At 37.9% G+C, this 16,132-nt stretch overlaps 1 protein-coding gene across 1 annotated transcript in view; it reads left to right on the top strand.

The window, feature by feature from the left end:
* Nucleotides 1–16,132, top strand: part of aacs (acetoacetyl-CoA synthetase) — a 71,018-nt gene that overhangs the window by 3,459 nt on the left and 51,427 nt on the right. Inside the window, exons 3-4 of the mRNA XM_049470588.1 lie at nucleotides 4,295–4,415; nucleotides 9,460–9,573. Of these exons, the coding sequence (XP_049326545.1) occupies nucleotides 4,295–4,415; nucleotides 9,460–9,573 (235 nt within the window). The remainder of the gene's footprint in view (nucleotides 1–4,294; nucleotides 4,416–9,459; nucleotides 9,574–16,132) is intronic.

Here is a 16,132-nt window from a genome sequence, read left to right as displayed (position 1 = left end):
ACGTGAGGAATCTGCCGTTTCATGAGCTATTAGTCATATTACTGCAGATAAGATACTCTGACATCACAGCAGATACTACAGCAGGACAGGCATCCTTAGTCACGGTGCTTTGAGGAATGCAGGTAGTAATATTATAGTATTGTGGGCGTGAGACAGTTCAGTAATGCTTATGTTACTATTTAAAGCTGCCCACCAATCAGTTACATGGAATGTCTCAACAACCGCCTGTGACATCATAGCAGCCACTTAGTAGCAATGGGCAACAGTAGGTCAAGCAACAGTCATTTGTGGCCTACCAATCAGTACATACAGTGGGAATGTCGTAGCAACCACCTAGAAACATGCTAGCGACAGCAGGACATGCATCTAGCAACTACCCTGCAGCATTAGAACAAGCAACCATCATTTGTTGCCTAACAATAAGTAAATACGGTACAAATGTCCTAGCAACCACCTGTGAAATCGGAGCATCCACCTAGTAACAGCCTAGCAACAGCAGGCTTTTTTTTTTTTTTTTTTTTTTTTTTTTACCTTATTACTTTTGTACTTCACTATTGTGTGTCGCCTTGGACAAAAGCGTCTGCCAAATGTATTGTAATGTAATATAATGTCATATCAACCACCTGTGACATCATAGCAACCATCTAGTAACATTCTAGCAACAGCAGAACAAGCATCTGTTCTACCATCTAGCAACCTCCCAGCAGCAGTAGGACAAGCAACCTATAGTCTTGGTCTACCAATCAGTAAATATAGTAGGAATGTCCTAGCAACCACCTGTGACATCATAGCAACCATCTAGTAACAGCCTAGCAACAGCAGGACAAGCATCTATTTAACCATTTAGCAACCACCCAGCAGTAGTAGGACAAGCAACCTTTAGTCTTGGCCTACCAATCAGTAAATATAGTAGGAATGTCATATCAGCCACCTGTGACATCATAGCAACCATCTAGTAACATGCTAGCAACAGCAGAACAGGCATCTATTCTACCATCTAGCAACCACTCAGCAGCAGTAGAACAAGCAACCTTTAGTCTTGGCCTACCAATTAGTAAATATAGTAGGAATGTCATATCAACCTCCTGTGACATCATAGCAACCATCTAGTAACAGCCTAGCAACAGCAGGACAAGCATCTAATTAACCATTTAGCAAGCACCCAGCAGCAGTAGAACAAGCAACCTTCATTTGTGGCCTACCAATCAGTAAATACAGTACGAATGTCATATCAACCACCTGTGACATCATAGCAACCATCTAGTAACATGCTAGCAACAGCAGAACAAGCATCTATTCTACCATCTAGCAACCACTCGGCAGCAGTAGAACAAGCAACCTTCATTTGTGGCCTACCAATCAGTAAATACAGTACGAATGTCCTAGCAACCACCTGTGACATCATAGCAACCATCTAGTAACAGCCTAGCAACAGCAGGCAAGCATCTAATTAACCATTTAGCAAGCACCCAGCAGTAGTAGGACAAGCAACCTTTAGTCTTGGCCACCCAGTAAGTACATAGTAATAGTACATAGTCCTTGCAACCACCTGTGCCATCATAGCAGCCACTTAGCTATGGCCTAACAACCACCTGTGGCATCAGAGCAACCACCTAACAACAGCAGGACAAGCAACCCTCAGACACGGTTTAGCAGCAAGTCAACAACAGCAGAGTAATGAATGTGCATAGTAATGCCTTGTAACTCCATAGTATCCACCTGGAATACCTTTGCAACCACTTGGAACAAAAAGCAACTGCCTAGCAACCACCTAACAACACCTTGTCGAGCACCAATTACTCATCGATTTCAACAGGATATGTAAAGTTTCTGGGTAATATAGTGAGTTGATGATTTGACACAATTATAGCTAAAATGACAAAAACATGAAAATCTGCAGTAAGTTATTTTTATTTTTTTATTTATTTTATTTATTCTTAAGTTTTAATTGAGATTCCTAGGCTCTTAATTCATTCATTAAAAAATATTTATTTTATAATTTCTTATCGTTCATATCATTTTACTTTACTTTTACTATTATTATTATATTTTCTTCATTTTATATTTTATAAATGTTATACTTTTTGTCTTTTTTTTTTCTTTTTAGAATTTCCTATTTTATATCATTTTTACATACATATTTTATTCATCTATATTAAACGACTATCTATATTAGGGTTGTCACGATACCAAAATTTTTACTTCGATACCGATACCAACTGTAGTATCACGATTCTCGATACCAAAACGATACTTGGAAGAAAAAAAACTATAAAAATATCTGAACATAAAATGTTTATTTTTGACTGAACTGGATTGAACACTGAACAATCGGTGCAAACGTTTTTATTCTAAAATGAAACATTTGAACAAAAAACAAGTTTCGTTATTATAACCTTAACTATAACATAATTATCTAAACACTTCCTAAAAACTAAAACTAAAACCAGAGGTAATGGTAGCCTGACTATGTGAACCTGACGGGCGGGCAGAAGTTAAGTTCTGAATAAGGAAAATAAAGAGACAGAAGAACATTACAATGTTATGTTCATTTTAACACTCACTGCTCCGTTTTATTAATCAACCGTTTACCATTTTTAATAAGCCCATGTTCAGTGTAACGATCAAACAGGCTACGTGCCTGACCACAGATTTGCGATGGAAACGCGAAAACGTGAACATCTTGAGTTCATGTTTCACAGCCAATGGGATAATGGAGAAATAGAGAAAACCACGGGTCCAAAACAAAGCTCCTGCACACTCCTCTCCGTGTTAACGTGATTTACTAGCAGTCGCTAGTAAATATTAGTAAAGCTACAGACAGAGTGTATCTTTACTAACTCCACTAACCTGTCGACTTCTCAGCTCTTTGTAGAGATCAGGGTGCTTGTCTGCTAAATGAATGAGCGAAATATGATCAGAATTATGTTAAATAACACTTTAACATAGAAGCATAGAACTATTATTTAATTAAAATGATTTTTAAGAACAGCTAAACACAGTGCTGCAGGTCAAACGCGGAGGCGTTCACGTGCGAGAGAGAGAGAGAGACAGAGAGAAAGAGACACAGCGAGAGTGAGAGAGATTTGTGTGTTCTGGTGTATGAGCTACTCACAGGTAAAGGTTCTCTTTTATCTCCTCGTGCTCATATTCTAGTCCCACACATAAGTCTGCAGCTCCCTCAGTGTTTTCTGTCGTATTTTGCGGCTAGCGCGAGCGCTTACAACTAACACCGCGGACCGCGAGGTGCTGCCGCTGCTGTGCCGAATCCGCTACTGAATCCGACTCCCGCTTCGCGGACAGAATCGGCACAACACCCCCCGCTGTACAACTGCGGGAGTGAAAACAGCGCTAATAAATAAAGTAGTTTAGTTTCACTTTCAGTTTTCGTTATTTTATTTAAAAATAAAAATATCAATAAAAAACAGATGCCTACATCTCAGACTATTTTCCCACACTTCACTCCTCGCGCCCATTTTGTCCACAAGTCGCGGACGAGAGACATCTGTTATTTTAGCCGTCGCCATTCTACAGTCGCTGCTGCTCTGCTGGCTTGCGCGTGAATCGATTCATTTGTTCAGAACACTAAGTTTATCTGAATCCTGCCACACCGACTGCTGCGGTGTGAATCAGTTTTCTTATGAACTGAATCAAATCGCGCCTACTAATTTGACTCATTTGAAGCTAGTGACTGGGCTATATACAGTATCGAAAGCATCGAACGCTAAAGAACCGAATCGTTTGTGATGACGTAGTATCGAAAAAGAATCGAACCTTCGGTACACCGTGCAACTCTAATCTATATTAAATGTTTCCTTCCCTTTTCCCTTTTAAACTGTAAATGCTCGGCTGCACTGTAAATGAGGGTCAGCCTCAATGTATTTCCGAGTAGAAAAATAAAGGTTTGATTGATTGATTTGATTGATTGATTGATTGATTGATATTGCTTTTGATCAGTTTTATCTGCTCTAAATTGATATTGAGAGCAGAGTAGCTCTGATCACTGAGGAAGGAAGGGTTGCATCAGCCCTGGGCACCAGTATCCTCACTGCTGGTGATGAAAACCATGCATCATATCAGATCATAAAAATAATATAATATTATATCATCACACTGAACATCTGCTATCACTCAGCCTCAGACTGTGGTTCATTGTGTTTCTATCATGTTTCTATTACAGAACAGCTCAGATTTCTGTTTGGAATGATGAGCGGTCCTCAGAGACATGGGGGGGACGTGGTGGACAGGGGACAGTACTCTAAAAGTGTGTGTTTGTGCTCTGCTTGTGTCTCAGGTGGTGGACGTGTCTAAGAAGATCTCAGATGTTCCTGAGTGGTTTAAAGGCAGCAGACTGAACTACGCTGAGAATCTCCTCAAACACAAAGACCAGGACAAAGTCGCTCTGTACGCTGCAGGTGAGTGCATGTATTTATGTACTTTTGATTTTACCAAATTGAAAACCTCTGGAATATAATCAAGAGGAAGATGGATGATCACAAACCATCAAACCACCAAACTGAACTGCTTGAATTTTTGCACCAGGAGTAAAGCAGCATAAAGTTATCCAAAAGCAGTGTGTAAGACTGGTGGAGGAGGACATGATGCCAAGATGCATGAAAAAAAACTGTGATTAAAAACCACCAGGGTTATTCCACCAAATATTGATTTCTGGACTCCTAAAACTGCTTTATGAAAATTAACTTGTTTTATTCTTTGCATTATTTGAGGTCTGAAAGCTCTGCTGCTTTTTTATTTGTTATTTCAGCCATTTCTCATTTTCTTCAAATAAATGTTAAAATAAATGAGAATATTTTTATTTGGAATTTGGGAGAAATGTTGTCTGTAGTTTATAGAATAAAACAAAAATGTTCATTTTACTGAAACATAAACCTATAAATAGCAAAATCAGAAAAACTGATTCAGAAACAGTTAAAAAAGTGAACTGGTCTCTTGATTTTTTCCAGAGCTGTATGTCTATATATCACATCACGATATGTTTTTATAAAATAACCATAAAGAAGACATATTTCTTATTAAATTTTGAATTATCAACACTCAACAAGTAAAAGTATGTTTTCTTATATTTTAACTCAAATAATTACTATATATATATATATATATATATATATATATATATATATATATATATATATATATATATATATATATATATATATGTATTGTAATCATACATTTCCCTTTAATTGAGAGGCTTTAATTGAGCAGGGGTGCATGATCAGGATTAAAAAACAGTGTTTTATAAGCTGAATTTAATGCAGGTACTTTGTACTTTTAAATTGAAAGCTCTCAGAAACAGTAAGTAGTGACTATATATATATATGTGCGATTCGAACAGCAAAACACATACCTTAGGTACCATGGCAACCACCCAAAAGCAGCAAAGCAAAAGCAACCACCTGAGACACCACAGTAACTGCCTAGCAACAGCATAGCTACCACTTAGACCAGCAAAGCTATTTTAGTAGGGCGGAACATGTAGGCATTTCTCTTCAATTTTTTTTATATATTTTTTTTATACATAAGATCGAAATTTTGTTATGAGAACAGATGTTCATCTCAGATAAGCTTAAAAAAGACAGTGTGAGCTGATCCTGGATCAGTTTAAAAGCTCCGGATCGTTTCATCATCTGAGGAAACTCTCGGTCAGTAGATGAAGATGATGATTCATGCTGTGGGCCTTTCTTTAGCTCATGTTTTACTGTCTTACTACAGCTGAGTAACAGTCTAAAAATAGATGTGTGTGTGTGTGTGTGTGTTGCATCAGGCTATTTCTATTATACACATTGAAATAGCTTGCCTTGTTCCTGTATTAAATAATTATTTCAGATTTTCTAATAGAATAGCACTCCCTGAAGCAGATAGCCAGCCCTAAACATGAACCCTTTTGGCACCATGCCAGACGTGGGGGGCTAAAGGGGTACCATATGTTATACCCCAGCAACCACCCAGCAACACCATAACAGTCATTTGAAGAGCATATAGACCACATTGCAATGGCAACCGTCTGGCTACTCCATTGCAACAGCCTGTCCTGAAACTTTTTAGTGAGGTCATAGCAACCACTCAGCAACTTCATAGCATCAACCAGTTACACCATAACTACCGTTTAGCAACTGCATGAAAGGCACCCCTTATAAATGTGTAGCATCTACTGGAGATGCCATAGCAACTGCCTAACACAGCAATATTGACCACCTTTCAATAACGTAGCAACCATCTGGCAGCTCCATTGCAACAGCTTGTCCTGGAACACCATAGGCACTGCTTAGTGATATCATAGCAACCACTATGGCATAACAACCGTAACAACAGGATGGCATCTGCTAAAAAAAAAAGGCTCCACTCCTAGATGTCGGGGGTTAAAGGGTTACCACATGGGATACCCCAGCAACCACCCAGCAACAGTGTTTTGACAGCAGTGATTTTGAAAAGCATATCCACCACCTTGCAATAACATGGCAACCGTTTGGTAACAGCAGCCTGTCTTGGAGCACCATAGGAACTGCTTAGTGTCATCATAGCAACCACTCAGCAACTCAATAGCAACCACTTCGAAACTTTAACAGCTGTATAGAATCCACATGAAAGGCACCCCTAGTAAATGCTTAGCATCCACCGGCGATACCATAGCAACTGCCTTACACAGCAATATTGACTACCATTGCAACTCCATTGCAACAGCCTGTCCTGGAACACCATTGGAACCACTTAGTGACGTCATAGCAACCACTTGGATATAACAGCCATTACAACGGTATAGCATCTGCATGAAAGGCACTCCTAGGCGTGGGGGGCTAAATTTGTACCATATGGGATACCTCAGCAACCACTCAGCAACACCATAGCAGTCATTTTGAAGAGAATATCAACCACCTTGCCACAGAAAACCATGGGAACTGCTTAGTGACATCATAGCAACCACTATGGCATAACAACCTTAACAACTGTATAACAACCGCATGAAAGGGACCACTAGTAAATGCGTAGCATCCACCGGAGATACCAGAGCAACTCCCTAGCAATACCATACTGTAGCTACTTCTTCTAATGAACGCAACATTTAAACTCTACTTTAAACACTACTTTAAGTCGCACCCGTTGCTTATACAGATGTGCAAATTTTCACATGCTTACGCACATAGGATACCACAGCAACCACCCAGAAACAACAGAGTAGTCATTTTCAACAGCAACAGCCTGCCCTGAGACACCATAGGAACTGCTTAGTGATGTCATATCAACCACTTGGGCATAACAACCATAACAACTGTATAGCATCTGCATGAAAGGCACTCCTTGATGTGAGGGGCTAAATGCGTACCATATGGGATACCCCAGCAACCACCCAGCAACCCCATAGCAGTCATTTTGAGGAGCATATCAACCACCTTGCCACAGAAAACCATGGGACGAAGGGACCACTAGTAAATGCGTAGCGTCCACCGGAGATACCATAGCAACTCCATAGCAACGCCATACCGTAGCCATAACGTATCTAATGAATGCAGCATTTAAACTCTACTACTTTAGTAAACTCTACTACTTTCTGTGTCGCACCCGTTGCTGACACAGATGTGCAAATGCACATAAACACAGTGTGTCATCGGCCCTGTAGTAAAGAAATATTGCCAATAGAATAGGACCCTTTACACTGTTTAATGGGCTCTTTAATGTCCTGGAATGTTGCAGAACAAAGTGTACAGTACTTGTATCACACAAGCGTTGGCAAATCTGTATTCTGGTGTGTGTTTGGCTGTAGTGCACACAGTGCACAAAGTGTGTGTGTGTGTGTGTGTGTGTGTGTGTGTGTGTGTGTGATTTGTATCTCCAAAGATAAGACCTGCCACTGAACCACTCTGGCTAATGTAGAGCTAAATGAATTGTGGGCAGTAATGTGATTTGCTGCCGCAGTATTCCAGTCTTGGCAGGAGTGTGTGTGTGTGTGTGTGTTCATATCTTTAATGGATGTCCTGAGTTTTATTGATCAGCCTGAGTCATTGGGAACGTCTCAGAGTAATGAAGGAACTGTAGATGACCCTGAAATAGCGAACGCTTCAGCCGTGACCGTCCTCCTGCACGTTCTGCACGTTCTAGAACAAGACTGCTCCTTAGTCACCGTCTCTTTTTATGTATTTTTATTTTTTCCTACATAGTAAATGAATAGTAAAGTCATTAAGACTATGAAGGAACATATAAGAAATCATCTGGTAACTTAAAAGTGTTCAACAAGCCAAAATACTCCTCACACTCTTGCTCTTTCTATCCAAAGGCGGTCCTGATGAGTGCCAGTTTCATCATCATAATGTTTTGTGGGATTTGTCTTGAAATTAGACTTTCAGATTGATGAATCATCATTTCTTAGTCATTTTTTTTCTTGACATAATCTGGATTAGAACATTACTTAAATATTCACTATTCACTGTGTACCTGTAACTCTACCTCTTCACTACTTTACTTTAACTGATGCTCTCAAACACTTTATTAAGAGACAAGAAATTCAAGTAATTAACTCTTGATGAGTTCAGCACAGCTGTTAACTGAAAGCCTGAATTCCAGGTGACTCTGCCTCATAAAGCTGACTGAGAAAACCCAGAAATGCCAAGACAAGCTGTCTCTATTTAAGAATGTAAAATTTAAAACATATATTCTGGTTTGTTTTTTAATAAACACTTTTTTTGTTTATGAAATAATTCCATATGTTTTTCTGTTCATAGTTTGGATGACTTTAGTATTAATCTACAATGCAGAAAGTTTTAAAATGATGAAATCCACTCTTAAGCCCTATCTGGACAGGATTAGTTTCTCAGGGGGTCCTGAGGTAATTTTCTCTTTTATGTTTTTTTTTTTTTATCCTCTGTGATTTTATTCCCGTCCAGACCATGTATGTGTTTCTCTCAGACGTCTAGACAAAAAAATAGACAAACTAGACAAAAATTACAGGCTGAATAATACTGTTTTTCTCTGAACTATTTTCGTGGTCCTCCGGTAATTTTAGTCTCAACTGGATCCACATCTCTGAGTTTCGTCTCCTCGTGTTTAATAAAATAGCTATTTGTCCACTGCTGCGCACCGTATTCACACTTTGGGCGAGTGTTCCACGGACATCCATGTTAAAAACAACAGCAAGTGGAAATGGAGGAGCTACTGAACGCGATGTCATGTGACAGAGAAAGCCAAAAAACTCACTGGTCCTCCTGTTTTTTCAATTGCAGTCCAGATGCAAGAGTTTTATCACTCTTTTTTACAGACGTCCCCCTGAGAAACTAATCCTGTCCATATAGGGTTTTACTGTATATGAAATTAGTATGTTTAATATTTATATTGTTTAAAAATTCATCTTTTCTCCTGTACAGTAGGGGTAAGACAAAATATTTTTATTGAGACATATCATATTGTTTTATTATATTGTGTGTTTATTGTGTGTGTGTGTGTTTACAGCTGAAGGGAGGGAGGAGATTGTTAAGGTGACGTTTGCAGAGCTGAGGCGGGACGTCGCTCTGTTCGCCGCCGCCATGAGAAAAATGGGCATTAAAACTGGAGACAGAGTCGTAGGTAAGTACACACACACACACACACACACACACACACACACAGCTTGTCTAGTCCCTGTAGAAGGATTGCCAAAAGAATAGAACTCTCTGGAGCAGAAGAACCAAGCATGAACCTATCAACTGGCACCCTGTCTACCCAGTGATGCTCTTGTGTCTGAGTACAGTCAAATCCTCACAGCAATCAGCAATGCTTTAGAATCTAGTATAACATTTTCTCTGGACGTTAGAGACAGTTACTCCAACAAAAGCTAAAGAATAAACTGTTTGTAATACTCCTGCTTTAAAAGAAACGCTGAAAATGAACAGGTGTCCCAACATTTTTGTCCATACACAGTATTTACTGTATATCCATCTATTCAGATTACAGCATTTTAGCCCCGCCCCTTTCACACTTAAGTTATATTGAGTGTTTTAGCCTGGATTACTTTCTGTAGGAGAGTAAAAACTAATCAGGACAGTTTTAACAGCGTAAAAATAAAAATAGCCTTGATTTGGGAAGGAACAGTAATTGAACAGGCGTCCCATTACTTCTGTCCATATAGGCAGGCCTCTTTCTCTTTCTCTCTCTCTCTCTCTCTCTCTCTCTCTCTCTCTGCTGTAAACGTGTCTCTCCAGCGCCTCGTCTTTTCTCAGGAGTCTGCTTGTCTTGCTTCTGTCTGTCCTGTAATTGAGTTAATTGCATTATTGCTATTTTTATGAGAGTTAATGGAGTTATTGTGATTATTGAAGTTACTGTAAGTAAGACAGCAGAACTGCACCTGCATAGTGTCTTTCCCAGTGGACACGTTGGACAAACGCTCATCTTCAGCTGGCAGGAGACAGAGTTTTCTCAGTGCTATAAATTATATTTAATATCCAATAATCTAATATTTATTTCTCCAAGGAATCGCATTGAATATTATAGCATATTAGGCAAAATTATGCTCACTTTTTGCATGTTTTTGTGTTGTGCGGTCTATAAATCCCTACAAACACTCCAAACACCAAAAAAACCCACATCCATCCATTAGTTTTCTGTAAATCAGCTGAAAGATTATGCTCCTCCCTTATTGTGATGTCACAATAAACCAGGAAACCTGTATTGAACCATCCTGGCACCATTCTTCACTCATCAACCCTTCACCAAAGCCCCGCCCACTAGATCTTTTATAAGTTGAAGAAATGAAATTTCGCTCTGCTGGTTGAGAAGAGAACCTTAGACAGTATACAGCAGGATTAGCCAGCAGACTTTGTCTGAGAGTAGGATCTATATCTACTGTCCGTGGCAAGTCAGCAGATGATGTAAGATGGGAGATTAAAATAATTATCAAGCTTGTTCCTATTTTACCATTTAGCTTAAGCTAACACTAACGTGTGGCTTATTTGCATAAAAGTGACAGAGCCCTTAAATGGCTCCTTCTGAAAGGGACTGAACCTGGTAAGAATAGAGCTGGTGAGATCTTTATCTTAATGTTAGAGTGATTTTGTATCAAGAACTTTATGAATAGGTTTTAAATAGTCCATAGATCTATTCTAACTTATAATTTTCACCTATTAAGGTGTAACTGTGATATTTATAAAGTAATTTATTTTATGTTATATTCTTATACAATACAATATATTCTTTACACTTCTTCAGAAAGTAGTCCAGGCTAAACTCACTCTTTATAACTTCATTGTGTAAAGGGGCGGGGCTGAAATAGGTTTCAGTGACACAGTGTTTTATACACTGCAAAAAATCCATTGACAAAAACTAGACAAAATATATGTAAACTGAGATGTAAATGCTTAAATTAAGCAAAAAAAATCTGCAAATGGGTTGAGTGATTTTTCTTAGAAAGATTTCTTAAAATAAGGTTTATTCACAAAGTCTCAAAACGAGTGAAGTAAGCCGTCAAATCAAGCCAAAATCCCTTATTATGTGGCTTAACCTCCTGAGACCTGGACATATGCCTGACATTTTTTTTTACTTTCTCCTAGCTTTTTGGGGTTACTAGGACCTAAGAAGTATAAAAACTAAACTTTGTTCTTGTACAGGAAGCCATTTTCGGAAAAAAAAATTACAGTGTCCTAATGTGGGGACGGTGGTTTATTTTAACATTTAAAAAAATACTTTACCTTTCCATTTGGGATCAATAGGACAAAATGAGTGCAACAACTAAATGTTAGCTTTCTACAAAAATAAAATAAACTAATTTCAAACATAAAAGTGGAGGATAATTTTTACCTGGCTCATGTTTCTGTCTGGAATGGCTGTAAAAACCTTTGACTGGGCTTCCCGCAAATTGGTTTTTAACCAATTTAGTGTAATGTTGTCATGTTGTAACCATTAGATGGTACAGGCAGAGTCTCCATATGAGGACAAAGGGTCAATGTTTTAAAAAATTAAGTATCTTGGTGCAGAGAAGCAGAAATGTAATGTCCCCATATGAGGACACTGGGTCTCAAGAGGTTAAATTTGTACAGAAGAATCAGAACAACTTGATTGATGACTTTTTGTGCTTATTTTGAGTCAAATTACTAAAACTACTAGTAAAAAAACTAACAAAAACAACATCTTACACTTACACAATGCTTAGTAAGACAAAGTTTTTTATCAGAGAAAAAATATTTAGAATTATTGCATTTCGTTTGCTTAGTTGCAGTAGAGAGCGAGAGAGAGGGAGATTGTGTGAATGTGTGTAAATGGGTCTTTTCATACTGAGGCATCTGGCACAACCCACCACACCGCTCTAAACACACCCAGCTGTGTGTGTGTGTGTGTGTGTGTGTGTGTGTGTGTGTGTGTGTGTTAGAGCTTAATGACTGACAAACACTGTGTGTCTGTATTGCTTTGCCAGCATATACATGTGTATTTATATATATATATATGTATGTATGTTCCTGAATCACTTTCGTGTCCACCTGTGCAACAACAAGTCTAGTTGTGAAATTTCACTACTCACTACTAGGGGTGGGCAATATTATCGTATACAATATATCGTGACACAGAAATATCATGATATTAATAATCCATATCGAGATAATAGGGCTGTTCTGTATTAAAAGTAGTCTATTATTTACTGTGAAGCTTTAGGTGTATTTATTGTATAATTGTTTTAGTTTGCAGTTTATATGCATGCACTAAATATTCTGCAATATTTTTTGCTGCATTATATTATTTTATGCTATATTATGCTATATTTTGCCTCATTATGATTATACTGTTATACTATATTCCTGAAATTAATTAATTATTTTAGTTTTCCTATATCGCCAAGTATATCGTTATTGCAAAAATACCCTGAAATATCGTGATATTATTTTAGAGCCATATCGCCCACCCCTACTCACTACTAAAGATTCCACAGCCAACTGTCAGTGATATTATAACACAGTGGAAGAGACTGGAAACCACAGTGACTGTGCTCTGAGTTTATCGCTACACACCTCTAAACTTCATGTAGCTTCAGATTAGATCAAGAACTAGTACCAGTCAAAAATACAAATAAACCAGTCAAAAGTTTGGACACTCCTTCTTCTCAATCAATGTTCATCTTTATTCCTTTACTTATTACCTCATTATTACATTGAGATTAATTTTATAATATTACATTTACAATGTAAAAAAAAAAAATCATAAAAAGAAAGAAAACACATTGAATGGGGGTGTGTGTGCTGTGTGATTAAGTGACATGATTAAGTGTGTGTGTGTGTGTGTGTGTGTGTGTGTGAGATCCATTAGCTGTATTTCTTTCCTCTCTGTCCTGCAGTAATGAAATGGGTGGAGCTCAGACAGCAGTGAATCATTACAGCCACGTAATACACTCTGACACACACATACACACGGATGTGTGTCCAACACACACACACACACATACAAACACACAGGTTTGGTCTCTCTGGCTGGTTTTACAGGTTGTAAACTTGAGATTTGTGTTGATTTTCACGGTTATCCTGAAATGCTAATGTGGGTCAGGTTTAGTTCTGCACTTTCCATTAGCTTCCGTTGCTAGCTTCAACTGCTGCAGTTACTAAGCTAGCCCTTAAGCTAATATTTTATCCCCTGAGACAGCATGTTAGATTTAAGCCAACCCTTTGCGTTACTCTCTTAATCTCTTATTGAAGGTTGTAATGTGTAAGGGTCCCACTACATTTTCTTATATATATTGTAGCAGAAAAGGGGGACCGACTACACACTAATGCCTATTGGTTTAGAATGGTATGCCATAAAATCTCATGTAAGTGTCCCAGTGCTTTTATCTATACTGTGGAGCATCTCCATATTACTGCCTATCGGTTTGGAATGGGATGTTATAAAATCTCATGTACATATGATATGGAGGTGTCCCAGTGTTTTTGCCCATATAGTATAGCTGCAAAGGGGGGGCAGACTCCACACTAATGAACTTAGAATGGGATGTCATAAAAACTCCTGTAAGTGTCCCAGTGCTTTTGTCTATACTGTGTAGTTCCCATTATTGCCTATGTTTTTAGAATGGGATGTCATAAAAGCTCCTTTAGGTTTAATGTGTAAGGGTCCTGATACTTTTGCACATATAGTGTAGCTGCAAGGAGGGACCGACTCCACACTAATAACTATGGGTTTATAATAGCTCCTGTAGTTGTAATGTGTAACAGTCCCAAAGTAGTGCTGGGGGATTTTCACGAATAATTCAAATTACAATCTTAATGTGATTTTGAAAATGGAGTAATCATGAATTTACATATATATTTAATCTTTTTAGTATAAAACATCCGAAAACTTTGGTTACCAGCGCCTCCCACAGACCAACACGTGCATATTTTCTAAACAGTCCGAGAGCTGAGCTTGCGACTTAAAAAAAAAAGTTCCAGCACTGTTCCAGCACAAACTCCCGGTTGAATAAAACAGATATTTATCTAGAAATAAATCCTACTGTTTCTAAAAAAAAACTGCAGCGCCATCGCTCTCTTGGGTGAAGATTGGATTAACTGTGTAAAACAACAATAATCTTTCCTTCACAGTTTCTTCTGTGACTCGTTTCGTGTGTATTTCTACTTTTTTAGTCAAAAACCCGCATTCTAAAGTATAATCCAGCGTCCGTCAGTGTGTAAAACAAGGTCATCGCGTGATATGAGTGAATAAGCTTTAATCATTGATTCACTAAATGAGTTGACTCAATCCAAAGGGTCTGAACACCACCAAAAAATCTAGTTTTGAACCATTTCTTTGTCATCTGTAGGTTGTGTTTTTTTTTTTTTTCTTTTTTTTTTCAATCAAAAATCTGATTTTTTTTTGTGAAAAAAGTGCTTTACAAGTTAGAAAATACACAGAGAAGTCAAACATGTAAAAGAATAACAGTAAAATTGGAAATAAAAACTAAAATAAGAATAAAGCATGATTTGATTCAAACAGGATTAAAACAAAGGGAAGCAAAATATAACACATGTAAAAGAAAAACAAACCATTGAAAATAAAAATAAAATAAGAATAAAGCATGAATAAAACGTGATATAAAAAGGGGGGGATCAACTCCACACTAATTACTATAGGTTTAGAATGGGATGTCATAAAAGCTTCTGTAGTAATGTGTAAGTAAGGGAGTAATGTTGAAGGGTACAAATACTTCTGCCCATATAATGTAACTTTAATGGGGGGGGGGGGGGCTCTACATTAATGCTTATAGATTTTAAATATGACTATAGGTTTAGAATGGGATGTATAGGTGTAAATGTATAGATGCCCCAGATCTTTTGTTCATGCTGGGTGTGAGAGAGTGTGAGTTTTTCTCATTTTTGGTGCAGGATATGAAGTAGGTGAAATAATATCTTGTTAAACCAGTTTTAAACTGTTTGTAAGTGTGTGTGTGTGGTGTGTGTGGTGTGTGGTGTGTGGTGTGTGGTGTGTGTGTGTGTGGTGTGTGGTGTGTGTGTGTGTGTGTGTGTGTGTGCGCCAGGGTGTTTGTGTACGTGTGCATATTAACGTACAGTGATGTTTGAATGAACAGGATCCTGAAGCGAGTGTGTGTGTGTGTGTGTGTGTGTGTGTGTGTGTCCTCTGTTCGGCCATAAGGAGAGAATTTATGGGCACTTCAGAGATGAGTCTGGTCGAGCTGCACTGACATTTATCTGGTGTGAGTGTGTGTGTGTGTGAGAGTGTGTGTGTGTGTGAGAGTGTGTGTGTGTGTGTGTGTGTGTAGTTATCAGTATTGTGATTGATTGATGCTGTATATTGATCTCTCAGACCTGACTATGCTTTTAAAGGGCTGATATCCTGTAGTTTTATGCGTTGTATTATATTTAAACTTATATATTTAAATGTATATTATATTTATTATCCCATTTTTATATATATTTCCCCGTTTTATAATTAGTCATCGTTAATTTATATAACCTCTTCATATATCTTACAATTAACCAGCCCTTTCTGTTTCCATGCCTTTATATTTTTTATATATGTAAATTAGCTTTGCTCTGATTGGCTGTCCTCTAGTTAGTCTTGATGATGAAGAAAAAAATAATTATGGATTAAAAAATATGCTTTCTGTCTGTCTTACGGTCTCTTTGTCTGTCTCTCTATACATCTGTCTGCCTGTCTATTTAAAGATATTTATCTTTAT

The sequence above is a fragment of the Astyanax mexicanus genome, chromosome 22 (genome assembly GCF_023375975.1).
Source record: "Astyanax mexicanus isolate ESR-SI-001 chromosome 22, AstMex3_surface, whole genome shotgun sequence".
Lineage (NCBI taxonomy): Eukaryota > Metazoa > Chordata > Actinopteri > Characiformes > Acestrorhamphidae > Astyanax > Astyanax mexicanus.
Note: the sequence above shows the minus strand (reverse complement) of the source record. Positions and strands in the feature narration are given on the sequence as shown.